Source organism: Peromyscus eremicus, chromosome 11 (genome assembly GCF_949786415.1).
Source record: "Peromyscus eremicus chromosome 11, PerEre_H2_v1, whole genome shotgun sequence".
Lineage (NCBI taxonomy): Eukaryota > Metazoa > Chordata > Mammalia > Rodentia > Cricetidae > Peromyscus > Peromyscus eremicus.
The window spans coordinates 11,701,905-11,718,976 of record NC_081427.1 but is presented as its reverse complement, the minus strand read 5'-3'; the positions used below and the strand labels follow the sequence as shown (position 1 = coordinate 11,718,976).

The following is a 17,072-nucleotide window of genomic DNA, read 5'->3' as shown; positions in this document are numbered from 1 at the left end:
TTCTGTTGGCTTACATCACCTGAGGGGCTGGTCTAACTCCCAGCTCCTTGTCCCTCACTCACAGACTCATTACTGCCCACAATCCAGCCTGATTCTTTGCCTCTTCGGCCCGAATGCCCCTCTGAGACCCTCTGCTCGGGTCCTAATCTGGTGGAGACAAAGTCACTAACTCATCTTCTGTGAGTCTGGAATATGTTGCACACCAATCAGCCTGGACCTGGCCACACGGCAGCCTCCCTGGCGACTCTTCAGTCACAAATGTGGTCACGAGGACTTAGCAAAGCAGCCCCTGGGACAGAAGCTGTTCACGACCTCCATTTCTGTGTTTTCTTTAGAGCAGACACTCCCACTCAGGCGAGTTCTTTACTCGCCAGTCCCTTTACAGTTAGGAAGAGCTAAGCATCCCAACTCTGGGCAAGTGAGAAAAAAAATGTATACTGCTGGTAGGGGTTCCCTATACATATGCTTCTCCACTTCCTGTGAGGTGGAATGTTTATGTGGTCCTGCAGCTTACTGGGGCAACTACAGAATACATAGGATGGAGAGAAATGGGCCAGAACACAATCCTTACCTTTGATGACATTATGAAGAACAGCTTTTCCATCATATATTTTATATCAGAGGGAGAAATATCAGTGTTGCTTGATCAATGAGTTTCTACTACAAAGTGGCATTTGTGTTCTAATTAATAAATTTCTTATTAATTATAATTAATAATAAATTTATGCCAATGTAATGGCATAAACTTAGCACAAGCATTTGGGACAGGCCCTTTGCAATGCTAACCTTGACAATGCAGCTTTATTAAACAGAAGCATCCATGCAAATTGGAATTGCTATGATACCTGTTGGACACATTTGTCTAATTTCTGTTCACCATGTCACACACTAAATTCAATCACTTCACCAGACATCTGCTTTGTGTAAACATCTAGCAGAGGATATGGAAACGGGGAAGTAACAAGATCTTCTATAACCTTGGGTCTCAATGTCTCTGCTCATCATTTACACCTCCATTAGCAGGAAAGCCAGGTAGCACTAGATAAGAGGTGGGTGATACAAAGCTGGAGTGCAGAATGGTATGGCTGTTACCACATCAAGAATAAAGACAATTCATTTACACACAGTATCAGTGGAAATGATGCAGTCATACGTTAGGGATGTGATGTATCCTGTTACCTTCCAGCATGCTGAGGTGCATGGCATCATTGGCTCGCTTTGGCACACTGAGCATCACCTCGAGGCCGTCTTTAATCTCCCCCTTTCCTTCCTCACAGCATGTGAGCAGCTCCTGAGGAAGATCAACACTGTGAACTAGCAAAGGACTGCAAAAATGCTCTGCCAGCAACATTTAGCAGATACCAGAAATCCATGAAAACTCAGAGTGCTCAAGAAATAAACAAACTGGCCAACTGGGAGTTTTTCTTATAAAAAAGTGAATTACTCAACAGGCAACAGGCTTTGTTCTACTTGAATGCGGACAATGGAGGAAGACGGATCTAGTCACCGTGAGTCAGGACAAAGCTGGTGAAGCGGTCAATCACCACATCTTCAAAACGAGAAAATCAAATGTTACCGGTGTGTAAGGACTAAGCAGCTGCCAGGGACAACTGAGAGCCATGCTGGAGTCCAGCTGCCCTGCTGACCGCACAACCCCACGATGTCAATGTCTAGCTGGACCCTGCATCAGAACAGCAGCACCCCACGGACTTCCTTTCCTCCGTGCAGGGTGCTAGGGAGGCTCCAGTGACAAGCCACACCTCTTGGAGGGACCTATGTGTATAATTCCGCTTCCTGACTATCTGGAAGATCATCCGTCACCATGTGAGCAGGACAGTGGGAAAGCAAACTTAGATCCTGACAGGTCTGAGGTATTTCTTTGTGGGGTGTCAGGACGATCACTGGTCACAGTGACAACAATCTTGTGTATGCTATGCACAAGACTGACATAGCAGTGTGGTCAGTAGTAAGCTCGGAGGGGCTAGAGCAGTGGTCTCAACCTCTGGGTCGAGACCCCTTTGGTAAACCTATCTCCAAAAATATTTACATTATGATTCATAACAGTAGCAGAATTACAGTTAAGAAGTAGCAATGAAATAACTTTGTGGTTGGGGGGTCACCACAACATGGGGAGCTGTATTAAAAGGTTGTAGCATTAGGAAGGTTGAGAACCACTGAGCTGGAGGAACTGCCAGCTGCCTTCATTTGTGGTCAGATAGTTATGCTTCTGAGGAGCTGGACAGAAACTTCCTTAGAGCACAATGGGCCTCAACTCCTGCCTGTGCGGACAGCCTTCCCCACTTGGGAGGTCGGATGGAGTTTACTACTGTTCCCCAGTAGAACTTCTTGGGAAAATGAGGAAAGACTTAGAAATAGCACAATCTTAGTGGAAGCCCAGGCTAAGAACAAAGCCTTTAATTCTCAGTGTAACAAGAGCTAAACTTACAGACAAGGCACTTTTAGAGCCTTAGGATGCAAAGGGGAAATTACCCGGATGTAAACAAACTAAACTTAGCCTTCTGGCGTACTTCATGCTCACAGCAGCTACAGACTTCTGTAGTGATGGTCATCCAGTCACTTAGTAAGACTGCACGTACAGAAGTACACAGGAGAGGGGGTGGGGTGTGGCTTGGTGGGCAGAGCCCTCACCTCTCATGTGTGAGGCCCTGGGTTTGGTCCCTGGCACTGTATTGTATGTGTTGGGGGTTGATGGTCGGGTGTACAGAGGAGTTTTTCCAATAGAAATGTCCCACAATAGTGTTACTTGTATAAAGGAACACAGCCACTTTTACAGTTTCTAGTTTTCTGACTGAGAGAACTTGAGGCGTCCTTAGCTTCAGTCTCCTCTGTGGCAGCCAGGACAGCAGCTGACACAGTTAGGATTAGTGGACAGTCTACGTGCTGAAGTGTCATACACTCCACCAGCAAAGGAGACATAATACCTCTGCCGGACAAAAGCAGTCAAAGAACTTTTAATGCGGCAAGAAAACACGCATTTAATGACATAATGCATCTATGATGTTTGTTCGACTTTATATTGTTGAAACTAATCATAATCAAAACTTTGTAAGGGCGATTTGGGGTATACTTATTTATAACAAACAGCCGAGGCCAGTCTGACAGAGCCCTTGGGATCGGCATAAGCATGTTCTGTAAAATGTGTGACGAACACCTAACAGTTACAGCAAGAGGGCAGCAAGTGGGCGGGGTGCTGTGGACTCAATGGAAAACCCGGCATGAGCCGGATCTGGGCTCAAAGCTGGCAGATATCAGCAATGGCTTCAGGCGTTTTCCTGACTGTGGGCAGCTAGTCTTCACATATGCAGGTCAGCACTGCTGTGAGTTAAACACCTATAGGATGTGGTGTACGGTGCCTGGCCCACAGTCAGCAATGGAGTCTACGGATGCGCAAGGACTGAGAGCTGGCAGCTCATTTCTCAGTCAAAGGCCATTGTACGTAACAGGCAGATGCCAACCATACCATTGGGGGCAACGAGGGAGTATGATCTTATGTAACTGCTTCAGTAAGAAACCAGTTAGGTCGAGAAATGGCTGTAAAGAAAACCACACACACATATACACACAGAACAGACGTCAAAACAGTGACGTGTAACTTAGGAGACACTGTAAACTGAAGAGGCTTCATACTTACTTTTAAAAGGAGCTGATACTTTGTTATTCGCTGAACAGGTTTAATCAGGTAGGAAGAGATGGAATTGGCTAAGCCATGCCGCTGCTGTATCTCCTGTATTTAAATAAAGTGAAAGAGGGAAAAGCTTCATCATAGGGTCGTACTATTAAAAATGACTGTAATACCACACCAGTGACAAGAGCTTGATCTACATCCATGACAAGTGTCTGATCTTGCTGACATGATAAGCTTCTTTTGCTTAAAAGGCTGTCAAAATACCAGCACAGAGTTCTCCAGGTCTACAGCTTTCCTCTGCGTGGGAGGATGGCAGACCACCAAGCAGGAAGGAGACGCAGAGTATTGATTCCCAGGATGTCTACGTGCCCCTTTCTACCGTGCATCTTGTAATCAAGGTGCTTACAAATCTGAGGCTACTGTGCTGGCTTCTTCCCAGGAAGGCAGGAATGCTGTTCAGCACTCCATACGCTCATTAGTTAACTGGTAAAGCATATGATGGGTATTCTGCAATGCTTGTTGCTGGGGAAAAGAATAAGTGAAGGGTGTGTGATGCCCAGAGAATGGAGGCCTATAACCAAAACCCTCCTTTAAAGTCAAAAGTAAGCTTGCAATGGACACCAAAGGTGTCTATCTGTCAGGCCGGTATAACTGCCTTTATTTTTTAAAGCTTAAGCACACAGGGGGTTCAAAAGTTATACTTTATCTATTTGGGGGCAAACACATGCCATGGCACCTGTGCGGAGGCCAGAGAACAACTCATGGGGACTTGTTTTCTCCCTTCACCATATGGCCAGGTGGCAAGTGCCTTTACCTGTGAGCCATCTTGTTAGCCCAACAGTGTTGGTTTGTTTGTTCTGTTTTAAAGCTTTGGCTATGCACACGCTCCTGCTGCTTAGGCTTTTTACACTGTGGTCTGCATGGAGCTCTGGTACTGAGTGTCATCTAATCATGAAGCTGCAGGGGCATGTGGAATACTACAGAGAAAAGAGCGTTCGGCTGGGCGAGGCATCACTGCACACTTAGTCCTCCCTGAGCACACAGCTCTAACAGGGCATTCATAGCAGGCCGTCAAGACACAAAAGCTAAGGTTCAGACTTTCCAGTGAGAGATTCCCCCGCTACTCCCTGGCCTTGCGCACCAAGGGTGCTCAGCACCCAGCAGCACCTTCTGCCGGGCACCATCCGTCACACATCTGACTAGTTCTGAAACCCCATACATTTGGCAATATTGTGTCCCTCCCCTTTTACACAAACAACTCCCTGCAGGATTTTTGAAAAGGAGAGGACCCATACTAAGCCTATCAAGCATACAGCTGAGGGGCATCTCCTTGACCTGGTAGTCAGATGGTTAGGACTCTACTGGTAGGTCACTTTGGGAACTGCATGAAATTAGTAAGTTTCTATCTTTTATGTATAATCTTGTGTATAAGGCTAATGACTACTATAAGGAATAGTTACAAGTGTATCTATATTAAAGACCTAAGTGTCTTCTACGTATATGACTTCTAATACTTACAGTAGAAGCATTCTAAGAGGCACATATAAGAATATCCCAAAATAGGGGCTGGTGAGATGGCACCTGCTACAGGACCTGACAATCCAAACACATGCAAACTCATGCACTCGCGCATACACACACACACGTACACACACACATATACACATGTACACACACACATATACACACATGTACACACACACGTATACACACATACACACACGTAAACATACACGTACACACACAAACATACATACACACACACACACACACACACACACACACACACACACAGTAATAAAACCATGAAATTCCGCACTATAAATAGGAGAGAAGGAAATAAAATATTATCCTGGCAGTGTGGTAAAGTGTGAGTGTGGCTGCATGTTCTTTGTACTAAATTTGGTCTGGATGCTCTCGTTAGGGCTCTGTCACTTACATCAAAATACGACCCTGCGTGCTCTAGTATCAGCTGGGTGGAATCAGGCTTGTTTTTGCAGTATGTGACATACATCTGGAACTTGTCTGCCTATAGCAAAAAAATAAAAAAATAAAAAAAATAAAATTAAAAAAGAGAGAAAACAAGAACATTTTATTTAGATACCTTCTTCCAAGCACAAGTCACCATCTGAAAACCTTTGATGTGGGAAGTAAGTTCTCTAGACTAAGGAAATGTGAGCCTCAATAAGAGAAACTGTGTCTTAAGAGTAAAGCTACGGCACCAAGAGGCATGGCCTGGGGAAGAGCCTCTTCCTTGAGCGGGACTGGGCCCCCATCCAGGACAAACCCAGCCTCAAGCAGAGGCTCAGCTTGCTGAATGTTCTAGAAAGCCATCAGTACAATCCATAAGAATGCAATGGCATGTCCCAGTGGGCCCCAAGGGAGTGTCACTCTTTGAGGTAAGGTGCGTTTTTCCAGGTGCAGAGGAATCAGAAGATAGTAACTGAGAAGAAACGTGTGGCGCCCTCCCTGCTTCCTTCTGCCATGGAAGAGAGAACAGGTAGCTCATTGCGGGGGGCAAGGGGAACGGGGAGGGGGGTGGCGGCGCTCTTTACCCAAGTGACAAAGCAGTGTCCCACATCCTCTGGCAGCTGCTCGTATTTCTCCAGCTCCTTTAGGAAGATGCTGTAGAGGAGAAAAAGACTATTGTTACGAACGTGCTGAGAACATTTTACTAGTAAGATATGCCAGCAAGGGAAAATGTCTCTGTCCTCTACATTTTAAGGTGTAACAAAATCTGTAGCTCTTGAGTAGGCCAAGTCACTGTCACTTTCAAGCAGGCAGTTTGATCTTCAAGTCCCTTCTAACAGAAACTTCACACTAGCTGCCTCCTCGGGGAAGATACCAGTGTGGGGTAGCTGGAAAGAAAATACTCATGATCTCACTTATAAGCAGAACACAGGAATCTAGAGTAAACGGTGGTTACCAGGGGCTGGGAGAGTCAGGAGGGGGCGTGGGGAGAGGCCGGCCAACAGACATGTGCTTCTGCTCCACAGAGTACCTTCTGCTGTACACTTCAGAGATGTGAAACAATGAACACCACCACATGCAGTATTTCAAAGTAGAAGAGGAAATTTAAATATGCACAGCTGACTGGCTCTAGCCAAATTTCAACAAAACCACTGACTCCGCTAAATTCAGCTGTACATCTTTTCTCATATCATCACAGTACCTAGATTTTAACAAGCCACTCCCCAGAGTTAAAAGCACTCACTTGTTGTGAAACTCATAGATTTCCTGCATGTTCCCAAAGATGATGAGCTCTTTGTTGACAATACCTGGTGGGATCTCCTCCACCCCGCTGGTCATCTCCCACAGGTAGGTCTGGCCAGGAAGGAAGCAAAGTGATTAAAAAAAAAAAATCAACCCAAACTTTCAAGCAGCAGCCACTCTGAAGGCCTCTAAACAGGGACTCAGAGCTTATAAATAAATGCAGAGTGTATGTAAGAGTGGGCCCTTTTAGTAAACATAAAAAAATGTGTCTTTTAAAAAACCTTAGTTGCTGCTAACACTTGGGAAGATTTACTATAGCTTTTAGCTTATTTCCAGCTCCAAATTTGGAATGGATCTCTGTCACAAGGTACAACAAACGTTCAGGGTGGGACCACGCACCAGGCGCCATAACTGTTGGGCACATTTCTCTCAGGCTGCTGCTCTCTACAAAGAGAGTGCCAGCCAGGCTATCCTGTGACAATTAAATGAGAGCATTAGTGCTGTGTCATCTCTGCAGTGAGCCAGCGCACCCTGGAACACCACGGAACACGGGGAACATGGGCCCTCTCCTGGCACTGTTCCAATAACCAGCACAGAGAGCAATAAAACAGCAAGTTCAAACTCAGTCGGAATGGACCAGCAGAACACTTACATCCATGCACTCCCGCAGGTCTCTTACATAAGCCTTTTCAGTCTGAATTAGTTCGGCCATTATGAACCTTGAAATAAACAGAGAATTGTCCAGTTAAGTTGTATGCTTATTACTCTTTATTATAATCTATTTGTATGGAGATTTATAAAATAAAGTGGAGAGTCCAGAAGTATTATACCTAAAGTAATGGCGTGAGGGAGGTAAATCAAGAACAGACAGAGTGGCACCCATCTACTAACTTCCACCAGAGCTCCTACGGGGACATCCAGGCTGCTCAGCTCAACTGTGGGCTATGGGTTGGCTCAGCAGTGCCTGAGTCCATACCCACTGGATTCCAAACACACTTTCCCTCCCTGTTCCCACTGAATGATAACCAAATCTCTCCTCACACTGCCAAATGTCCCTAGGCAACAAAAATACCAGAGTGGGAACTGGGTGGGGGGAGGGGAGATCTTTAGTTAGTAAGCATAGTTTACAAAGCTTTTCAATACCTACATTTGAGTTGTTAGTTTCCTCTACTACTGTTGGCAAGCAATTTGTCAAGCTAGGAAATGAAGGCACAGAGAAAACAGGACAAGACTGAACCATGTGATAGGAGCTCAGCATGCAGAGAAGTCGGCTGAAAAAGCCAAGTGAGGTCTCAGACACTTGACTGCAAAGCTCGCCCAGCAGCGTGTCTGCAGGCTGGCTGACACTCCCTTCACCATCGCAGGGAATGCTAGCTTACTCTTTCCTGCGGGCAGACTTCCGTTTTTCTTCGTTGAGCTCATGAGCAGCATCCCGAAGCTTCACCTCTGACCCAGGGATACTGGCAGGGATGATATCCAACTGAAGGCTTTTGCTCTGTGGAACGAGAGTCAATGAGGCCAGTTAATAGAGCGGCTGAGACGGCACGGGCCTGAAATCACCACTGGTCCAGTGTGTACAAAGCAATTCACCGATTTGTTGGAATCTGAAGAAATCCCCAGCGCTTTCTCCAAAGAGGTCCGGTACTTCTCCATGCGCAGAGAGAAATCTCTGTACCTCTTATCCACTGCGGTCACGCATTTTTTAATTTCTGCTGCATGGGCATGCCCTTTTTCACAAAAGCCATCGGCCAGCTGTATCAATAGCTTCACTCTCTCTTTGGTTTGCTGCAAAAACAACAGGAAAGTACTATGAAGCACATGGACCTGACTGCCAGAAACCCGAAGCACAGGGGAAATGGCATCATCTGCACTGAGGCCCCAAATCTGTCCAGTCTGCCTCCCAGAGACTGTACTGCCCATCTTTCCTCCGCTCTTCCACAGTAAGTGATGTTCCTATGAGCTCAAAGTTAGAACTGAGCCTATCTGTCAAGGGTCTCCTCTGGTCAGTGAGTCTGCAGAATAGTGAGTGAGTGAATGCATGAATGCATGAATGCATGAATGCATGAATGCATGAATGCATGAATGAATGAATGAATGAATGAATGAATGAGGAGGTTCATGGAGGAGATTCTTTAGTCTTTCTTCTTTAAGCATCAGACGTGTGTTGCGTCAGCAGCTCTTTGCTGCATACATGCTTTTTTCTGTGCAACCACTTAGCCCTCCAGATCTTCAGGGACAACCAGGCAACGAGAACAGCCCAGAGGAGCTATGGAGCAGCACACCTCTGGAGACCAAAAGGAAAACTCACCAACAGCACACTCTCTTCAGAGAAGCAGCTCCATTTTTATAGCAAAGGCTATTTCAGTTTATGCATACACAGGAAAGTATAAAGTCAATCAAAACTAAAAACTTTCCTTAAAGTTAGGGCTTACTATACAGCAAAGGTTATACGTATGCAGTATTAACTTCACCCAGCCCTGACTTCTCAACACACCTTCCACATCACGAATGTTTCCCTGATTGTGACTTACTAGACTTTCTTTGAGATTTGACATTTGCAAGGAAGCAAGTTATTATTTCAAGAAACCTGCTTTTCTCAGTTAAACTTTAAAAATAAAACAAGATTTATCTATTTTTATTTTATGGGCATGGATGTCTTGTCTGCATGTATATTTATGTACCACCTGTGTGCCTGGGCATCACCTTGTCTGGAACTGGAGTTACAGATAGCTGGGGGCCATCATATGGGTGCTGGGAATAGAACCTGGGTCCTAGAGAAGAGGCTCTTAGCCTCTGAGCCATCTCTCCAGCCCTGCTCATAAATGTTATCTGGAAAACCTTTATAGCAAATATTCAGACCAACTGAAAACTACTGAAGACAAAGTCAGATTTCAAGCCCATCCTAAACCATCTTAGTTTGTAAAATGAAAGTTTTGAGCCAGAATCTCTGGGCAACCTCCCTCGCTGGAAAGGTCAGCTGTGACCTCACAGCAAGACCTGGGGTTGAGCACTTCGTTCCCGTTACCTGGCCAGGTCCTCTTCTGGCTCTGTGTACAGGTGCTTCTGCCTAGAAGACTAATTCCCTAGACATCCTCAGAGGATGTCCTTCACATCTCTTCTCCAATAGAGACCGCCTTCCTAACAGTCCCGTGGACACCTTCAAAGCACAGTTGTTCCAAGTCAACCACTCTCCTGTCTTCTTCCCACGGTATAAATAATTTGTATCTTTTGTGTGACTGTTGTTAGTTCCTCTGGTGAGAATGTTACCTCCAGAAGCAGGGGATGTTATGTACTAGTATCTCTTCCACTGTAGTAAAGGTCACCCGAGAAAATAATGCTAACTCTGCACAGATAAACCTTTAAGGGTTTAGTATCTTAAGAGCTGGGAATAAATAAGTAAAAATGAAAATAGAGGCATATAGCTTGCCGACATTGATACAGGAAACGAAAGCACAAGGAGGTAAAGGAATACTTGTTTGTATGTAGTGAACATATCACAGACACATAGCAGTAACACAACAGCTCGTCTTAATTCCATTAGACTAGTTACAATAGGAAAGACGTGCTAAATGTGAAGACTGGCAAGACAAGACTTCTAAGTCTTCACTGCACAACTTCATTTCAACAGACAGAAGGAAATGCCAATCGGAGTCCAAGGCTTCTCAAAGCAGCTTTCCTTTGCCGCCCTTGCTACAAACCCCACCGCTTCCTTTCCTCACGGTTAGCATGTTCGCATCTTATTGAACACGTACACTAGATATACTTTACCCATTTAGTGTCACTGGTCTGCTCCTCTAACTGCCATGTGCTAGCCATGAGCCCCGCACAGGCACCTATCCCAGAGCACCAAGTAGGGCCCAGCAGAAACAGAGAGAGCAAGCAAACGGTGTGATTAAAAACGAGGCACCATCTAACTGTCCCTGGAACAGTTCCTTTCTCCAAACAGTTTAATTGCTATTGGCACTTTAAAAATACATCCAGGAGGGGGCTGGAGAGACGGCTCAGTGGTTAAGAGCACTGGCTGCTCTTCCAGAGGACCTGGGTTCAATTCCCAGCACCCACATGGCAGTCCACAATTCTCTGTAACTCTTGCTCCAGGGGATCTGACACTCTCACACAGACATATATGCAGGCAAAACACCAATGCTCATAAAACACAAATAAATAACTCTTTAAAAAAATACACCCAGGAGGTTCAAAATCCTAACAATAAAATGGATATAAAAATGAAAACTTGCCATGTGTTTTCAGCCTTAAGACTTTGCTCATGGTAAAGGACTGTTTGGACATGTTTATTTTAGTGTGTATGAATTTATCAATCTTTTTGTACTGAGTCAGATTTCGTATCATTCAGACAAACCACCCCACACAAGGAAAGAGTTTAGAAATCTGGTTGTTTCTAGCAGTAAAAACCTGGAAGTTGTAGAAATAACCAGATTTCTAAAATACTCCTAACATTTAAGTTTCTTCTGGTGCCAAGGAGAGAGAGGAGACATGAACCCAATAAACTGCTTTCTAGAAGGCTACCCAGCACCACTGAAAAACAAGCAAACACTGGTTCTGATGTGAAGTATTTCGGTGATAGAGGAAATATTAGGAATATTATGGTAGATAATATTCACCCTCATTCTATTTGCTGACTCCAGTCACTAGCATAGTAGGTAGTCATAATGCCACGGAGCACAGAAGCATCGTGACGGATCAGCCTGCTACACGGGCATCAAGGAGCGGGAGAGCTAAATTCCTGCAGTGGCTCTGCTCACTCATCCTGTTCATGGCGATGAGTCTCAGGAGGAACGCACAGCCTGTGCTCACACATGCTCTCTCAGAGCACAGCATCTGGCACTAGGGACGTTACTGATGAGGACCAGGGAGACACGGGAGGTGACTGCAAGATTATAAGTAGTTCAGCGAGGTGGTGGTTTTCAAACCTCACTGTGTGCAAAGACCGTGTAGCGGGCTGTTCTGAATGTCCCCTCAGACCTCACCCTTGCAGAGCCCAATCTCCGTCGCCTGGCATGAGCATAGAAATCCACCTCAGAACGAAGCCTGGGAACTGGACACAGACGGTGCCTGCACAGCACTTGGAGAAATGGCTGGACTAAGCATGACAGAGGGATCAAGTCAAGAAGTCTTAGTAAGACAGAGAGGTGGACATTTTCCCTGGCTTTATGGCTTTAACATCGAAAGTGCTCTAATTGTCACTATTCTAAGAGATGGGAGACTGTCCTGTTAGAGGATTCGATATGGGATGTGAGACACGTGATTTCTTAGGGGACGTGAAGACGGGGTGATGGGTGTAAGCAATGACAAACCTCACTTCCTCCTGACAAACCAAGGAGCTCTCTGACTCAGACCTCACCCATACCAAAAACCACACATGGCTAACAAGACAACAAGGAGCACGCTTTGCAACCTCCCATTCCCACCTAGCCTAATGTTTAACAAAAGCAATAGTTCTACAGACTTGGGAACCAGCATGGTCAGATGGTACCTACAATTTTAGATCTTACAACACACAAGAATTAAAGACATGCATACTACTGCCTTCTACTTCCAACAGCCCCACTCAAACTCAATAGAAAGAATGTTTAGGAATGATGGGAACGTCCCAACGGGTTCTCCCAGTGAACAAGGTGGACCCGTCGCTGGAAGCAACAGCAGTGCAGTCCCGGGGCTGTGAACCGGCTCTGGAGACAAGCACACGACCGGAAGCGGAGCAGTGGTGGGAAAGAGCTGGGTTTTTTTTTTTTTTTTAAATCTACCTCTGGGTGCAACCTTAGGCACTTCCTTAACACCCTTCCAATCACAGGATCGTCAGCGAATTGTAACAATACAGAATTGTAACACTCACAGTACTGAAGATTTTGTTATCTGTACTAACAAAATTAGAACTATATGGCTGAATGTGCTATATCCAGAGGAAGGGAAAGCCACGGTCTGCACCTTAGATGCAGGACCAGTCTGCTCTCTGGGTGTTCTTGGTATCTCCAGGAGTGGGCATTTTCCACCTTGGTGAGCCCCACCCTCCCCAGCATCCACCCAATGCCCTGGAGAACCAGCCCTCTGTAGCCCCAGTGCATGATGAACAGGACCAGGGCTACCCAAGGCCGCACACTCAGAAACTGCTGGGAAACAGGGAGGAGAGGCCGGGAGGAGGGGCCCGGAATGTCACAGAAGGAAAAACACAACCCGCGAAATACCAAGTAGCTGTTGTGACACCAGCTGATTGACAAAGTCCTCTTTATGTTTCCAAAGCTGCTTAAGGGCCACACAAGACAGTTATTCTAGATGGTTTTGGTTTTTGGAGACAGGTGTTCTCTATTTAGACCTGGCTGGCCTGGAACTCATTGTGTAGACCAGGCTAGCCTCGAACTCACAGAGCTCCATCTGTCTCTGCCTCCCAGATTCTGGGATTAAAGGTGTGTGCCATCATACCCAGCTCCTTCCTTCCTTCCTCTCTCTTAGCCTCTCTTTCTCTTTTTTTTAAAGATAATTATTCTTGTTCCTTTATAGGAACACGTTTGTTTTTTAAACAAAAATGTTATTCAGGTTGGTCATTTATTTTTCACTCTTAAATCTGAAATAATTGTCAGCATCTTCTAAAAACTCAAATCTATTAAAAATATATTTTTAAAGATATTCAGAGCACATGCATACACACATACACCCCAAAACCAACCAACGCCTGAGATCCAGCAAGGGGGCTCGGTGAGTGAGGGCACTTGCTGTGATCCCCATGATTCACACTGTCGAAGAAGAACCAATCCCTATAAGTTGTCCTCAACCTCTACATGTATGCTGTACCATGCATAGCCCAACACAAACAAATGTAATTTAATAACAAACTCTGAAAAAAAAACATAGCAAAATCATAGAGAAGGGAACTAATACTAAGCAATTCAAAACCACCCTGAAATGAAGGCCAGAACCGCTCCTGGCACGCATGCTTTTGGGAACGATTTGTGTCAGGGTGAGTATTCTTACAAATTTGTATTTATTTATAGTGCATGTGACACAAAGATATAATCCGTCTGAAGTAAGTATCCAATTCTCTTTTAAAGAGAAAAGTGCCAGCGCCTCTAGTGTCACAGACACATGAACAACCAGTAACCGCGACTCGGACATTAGCTTTGTCGGCTGTAAACACAGACAGTGTCAGAATGGACCAGTGAGCGATGCCACTGTGCCGCTTTCCAGGAACTGGTGATAAGGAAGGGCAAGGCACAGAATACAGAAGAATACACACACACACACACACACACACACACACACACACACACACACACACACCGTGTTTCAGAAAAACAGCAAGACTTGGTAAAATAACTCCAAAAGCAAATGAGAGCAAGACAGCCAGGAAATAACGAAAGGACAAAGCAAAAGCCAGGAGTGACAGAGCCTGTCATGGAAATCAGGTGAACGCAGCAAGACAGCTAAAGGCTCCCACCTGAGAAGAACATCATCACCTCAGCTGACGGCCACCGACCTGGCAGCCCCTGCAGTTCTAGGTTAGGCTGGGACAGCCCGGAAGACTAACAGAGCAGAGCCCCGTCCCCACCCCGTCCCCACCCCATCCCACGCAGGTTTACCTTGGCAGTTATCTGAAACTCCTCATGCTCTTTCAGCAGCTCCTGGGTGTGCTGAATGCTGGACCCTGTGGAGGTATGTGTGGAAAGGTAGAACTCCCCACTGTCATGGATCCACTCCAGTGCCTAGAGGAGAGGAAGGCAAACACATTAAAGGGAAGACACTTCTGCATGCCCTGCCGTGAAGGCCAGCCCCTCATACAGACACACCGCTGAGAGCAGCGTCATGGCTCCAGGGCTAAAGAGCAGCGCAGGGGAAAAGAATTCCGTCACTGACGCAGCAATGGTTCAAGGGTTTCTTGTGATCATGAACCTACAGGCCTAACAACAGGACAGTCAGAGGACCTATAACCAACGTCTCTTTTCAAGAACACAGAGGCGGGTGAAGAATGGTCTGAAAACCTTGTGATACAAAGGTCTGAACACACACGGAACCACAGCTTTCTGATGCTACGGTGTTTCAAGTCAGAACAGAAGCAGGTGTGCCTTTCCAGGCCTTTGGTTTCCTTCCCAGACTACGATGTCCACCTGAACACCCAGACTGGTGCCTATTTCACTTGTGTTTTGGGGGTGTCCTGCAGAGGACCCATTCCACATTGTGCGTAAGCTCCCTACTGGGGAGAAGCCAGGAGAGGATGTGACTTCACCTTTTTAGTCTAATGATAACTCCTGAAGAAAGATGCCAGCGAGGTTCGGGTGCCGGAGATTAAAATGGAATTAGACTTATTTAAACACACACACACACACACACACACACACACACACACACACACACACACACATCTAAACAGGCCGAGCTAAGGAAAGCCAGCAATTTAAAGAGTGGGAGTGTCTGTGTGTCCTAGAATCCTGAAACCATCCATTCTAACATGTTGCTATTGGAACACCCACTTTGCCGTCTCTTTCAGATACACTACTGCGTCCGGGGCAGTGCGTATGTGCATGTAAACTTTCCAGCATGTGTGGCTGAACCTGTATGAAGGTCAGAGGTTAATTTAGGCTGTCATCACTCAGGAGGCATCCACTTTTTTTTTGGAGACAGTTTCTCTCACTGGCTTGGGACGAATCAAGTAGGCTAGGCTGGCCACACAGCCTCAAGATCTGCCTTTCTGTCTCCCTCAGTGCTGTGATTGTTAAGTGTACACCACCATAGCTCCATTTCTTTTATAAATGTTGGTTCTGGGGCTCAATTTAGTCCCAAGAACTTTACCTCCTAAGCCACTCCCCCACCCCCCACCCCCGTCCCATTTGTGGAATTTTTGCAGCAAAAAGAGAAAAGGAAATCAAGCCACAGGGTACTTCAGCTATCAGCTGGACATTCACTTCCTCAAGCTTACAGATGGTCACTCCATCTCTGAAACAATGTTAACACTGATATAAATGAAGGTCGCGTCAGTCAATCTGTTCAGCGTCCCTGACTTCTCCACACCACTGAAAGCATTTCCAAGTACATACTGTGGAGGCAGATGCCCTCAGTCATAAGAGTGGCCCGAACCCCAGCCAGCAGCCAGATTCCATGAGGAACCGGGGAACCACATACCTGCCCCGCTACCTAACAGACGGAAAAGTGGACAGAAAAGCAAGTCACAGACTGCAGCCGTGATAAGAGAAGGAAGACCTTGTCAGAAGGAGGCCACGAGAGGTGGAGTTTCGGGTGGGACCTGGGGACTAGGGAGCAGCATGGGGTAGCACATGTGTGATCGGAGGCCACTCGGCCTGCCTCAGGTGGAGAAAGCAGAAGCAGCCAGAGCAGAGGCTGGGTGGGCAGGTGGGCCCATGGAGTCACAGGCAGAGCTTGGAGTTCTTTGCAGAAGCAAATATGCTCCTGTATAGAAAAGGATGGAATGGAGAATAGAGACCAGGTAGAAATGGCAGAGGCTCTGCTGGGATGGGAAGGGTAGAGTGGGGTGCACAGGAGGTCAGCACCCTAGATTAAGAAACGGGTGGGGAGCAAGGACAACAAAGGAGAGGCAGGGATCAAAGACACACCTTGTCACTCCTAACTGAACACGATGAGTGAGGCGCGGGTGGGCACGGGGACTCGGGAGTGCAGCTGAGCTAGCTTCTGAGGCCAAAGTGGAGAGACACTGAGAGGTACCAGAAACTTAGACATCTGGGAGCCGAAAATAGAGGTCAGGGCTGGGAGACACCCAGGGACAGATAAGAGGAGAGGAAGAAGCAAGAACAGCGTGAACTTGGTCCTGAGAGGCAGCTTCAGTGGTGGAGATAAGAGAGGGAGGCCCGGGAGGTGGAACCAGGAAGGGCCGAGGGAATGACGAGCCCAGAGCGGCACCACGGAGGCCACATCAGCTCTCCACACGGCCATTAGGAACAGTGGTATCCACTTCGTAGTCTTAGTGTGTCACACTGAGACTGCAGAATCTGAGGGATTACGACCTGCACTGAGCAGTGCATGTCCACCAGAGTGCTACGGCTGCATGTGGAGCAGAGCTTAGGAGGACAGCTGGACTGACAGGTCCCCACCAGCAATGCCAGGAGAAGGGTGCGCAGCTGTGCCTCTCCGCAGCTGAACTGTACCTTGTCTTTAACCTGAGAGGTAAGACATAGGAAAGGATGCGTAACACTGCCTAGTTAGGAACCAAAGCCACCTCCATGACATGAAG

At 46.5% G+C, this 17,072-nt stretch overlaps 1 protein-coding gene across 2 annotated transcripts in view; it reads right to left on the bottom strand.

Annotated features, from left to right (window-relative positions):
* Trio (trio Rho guanine nucleotide exchange factor) overlaps nt 1-17,072 on the bottom strand; it is a 310,438-nt gene that overhangs the window by 96,822 nt on the left and 196,544 nt on the right. For both annotated transcript variants that reach the window (XM_059276653.1, XM_059276654.1), the window contains exons 21-29: nt 14,452-14,574; nt 8,450-8,644; nt 8,239-8,354; nt 7,512-7,578; nt 6,861-6,970; nt 6,202-6,271; nt 5,586-5,675; nt 3,653-3,745; nt 1,180-1,291 (exon numbers count right to left, since the gene is read on the bottom strand). In XM_059276653.1, coding sequence (XP_059132636.1) covers nt 1,180-1,291; nt 3,653-3,745; nt 5,586-5,675; nt 6,202-6,271; nt 6,861-6,970; nt 7,512-7,578; nt 8,239-8,354; nt 8,450-8,644; nt 14,452-14,574 — 976 coding nt within the window. The remainder of the gene's footprint in view (nt 1-1,179; nt 1,292-3,652; nt 3,746-5,585; nt 5,676-6,201; nt 6,272-6,860; nt 6,971-7,511; nt 7,579-8,238; nt 8,355-8,449; nt 8,645-14,451; nt 14,575-17,072) is intronic.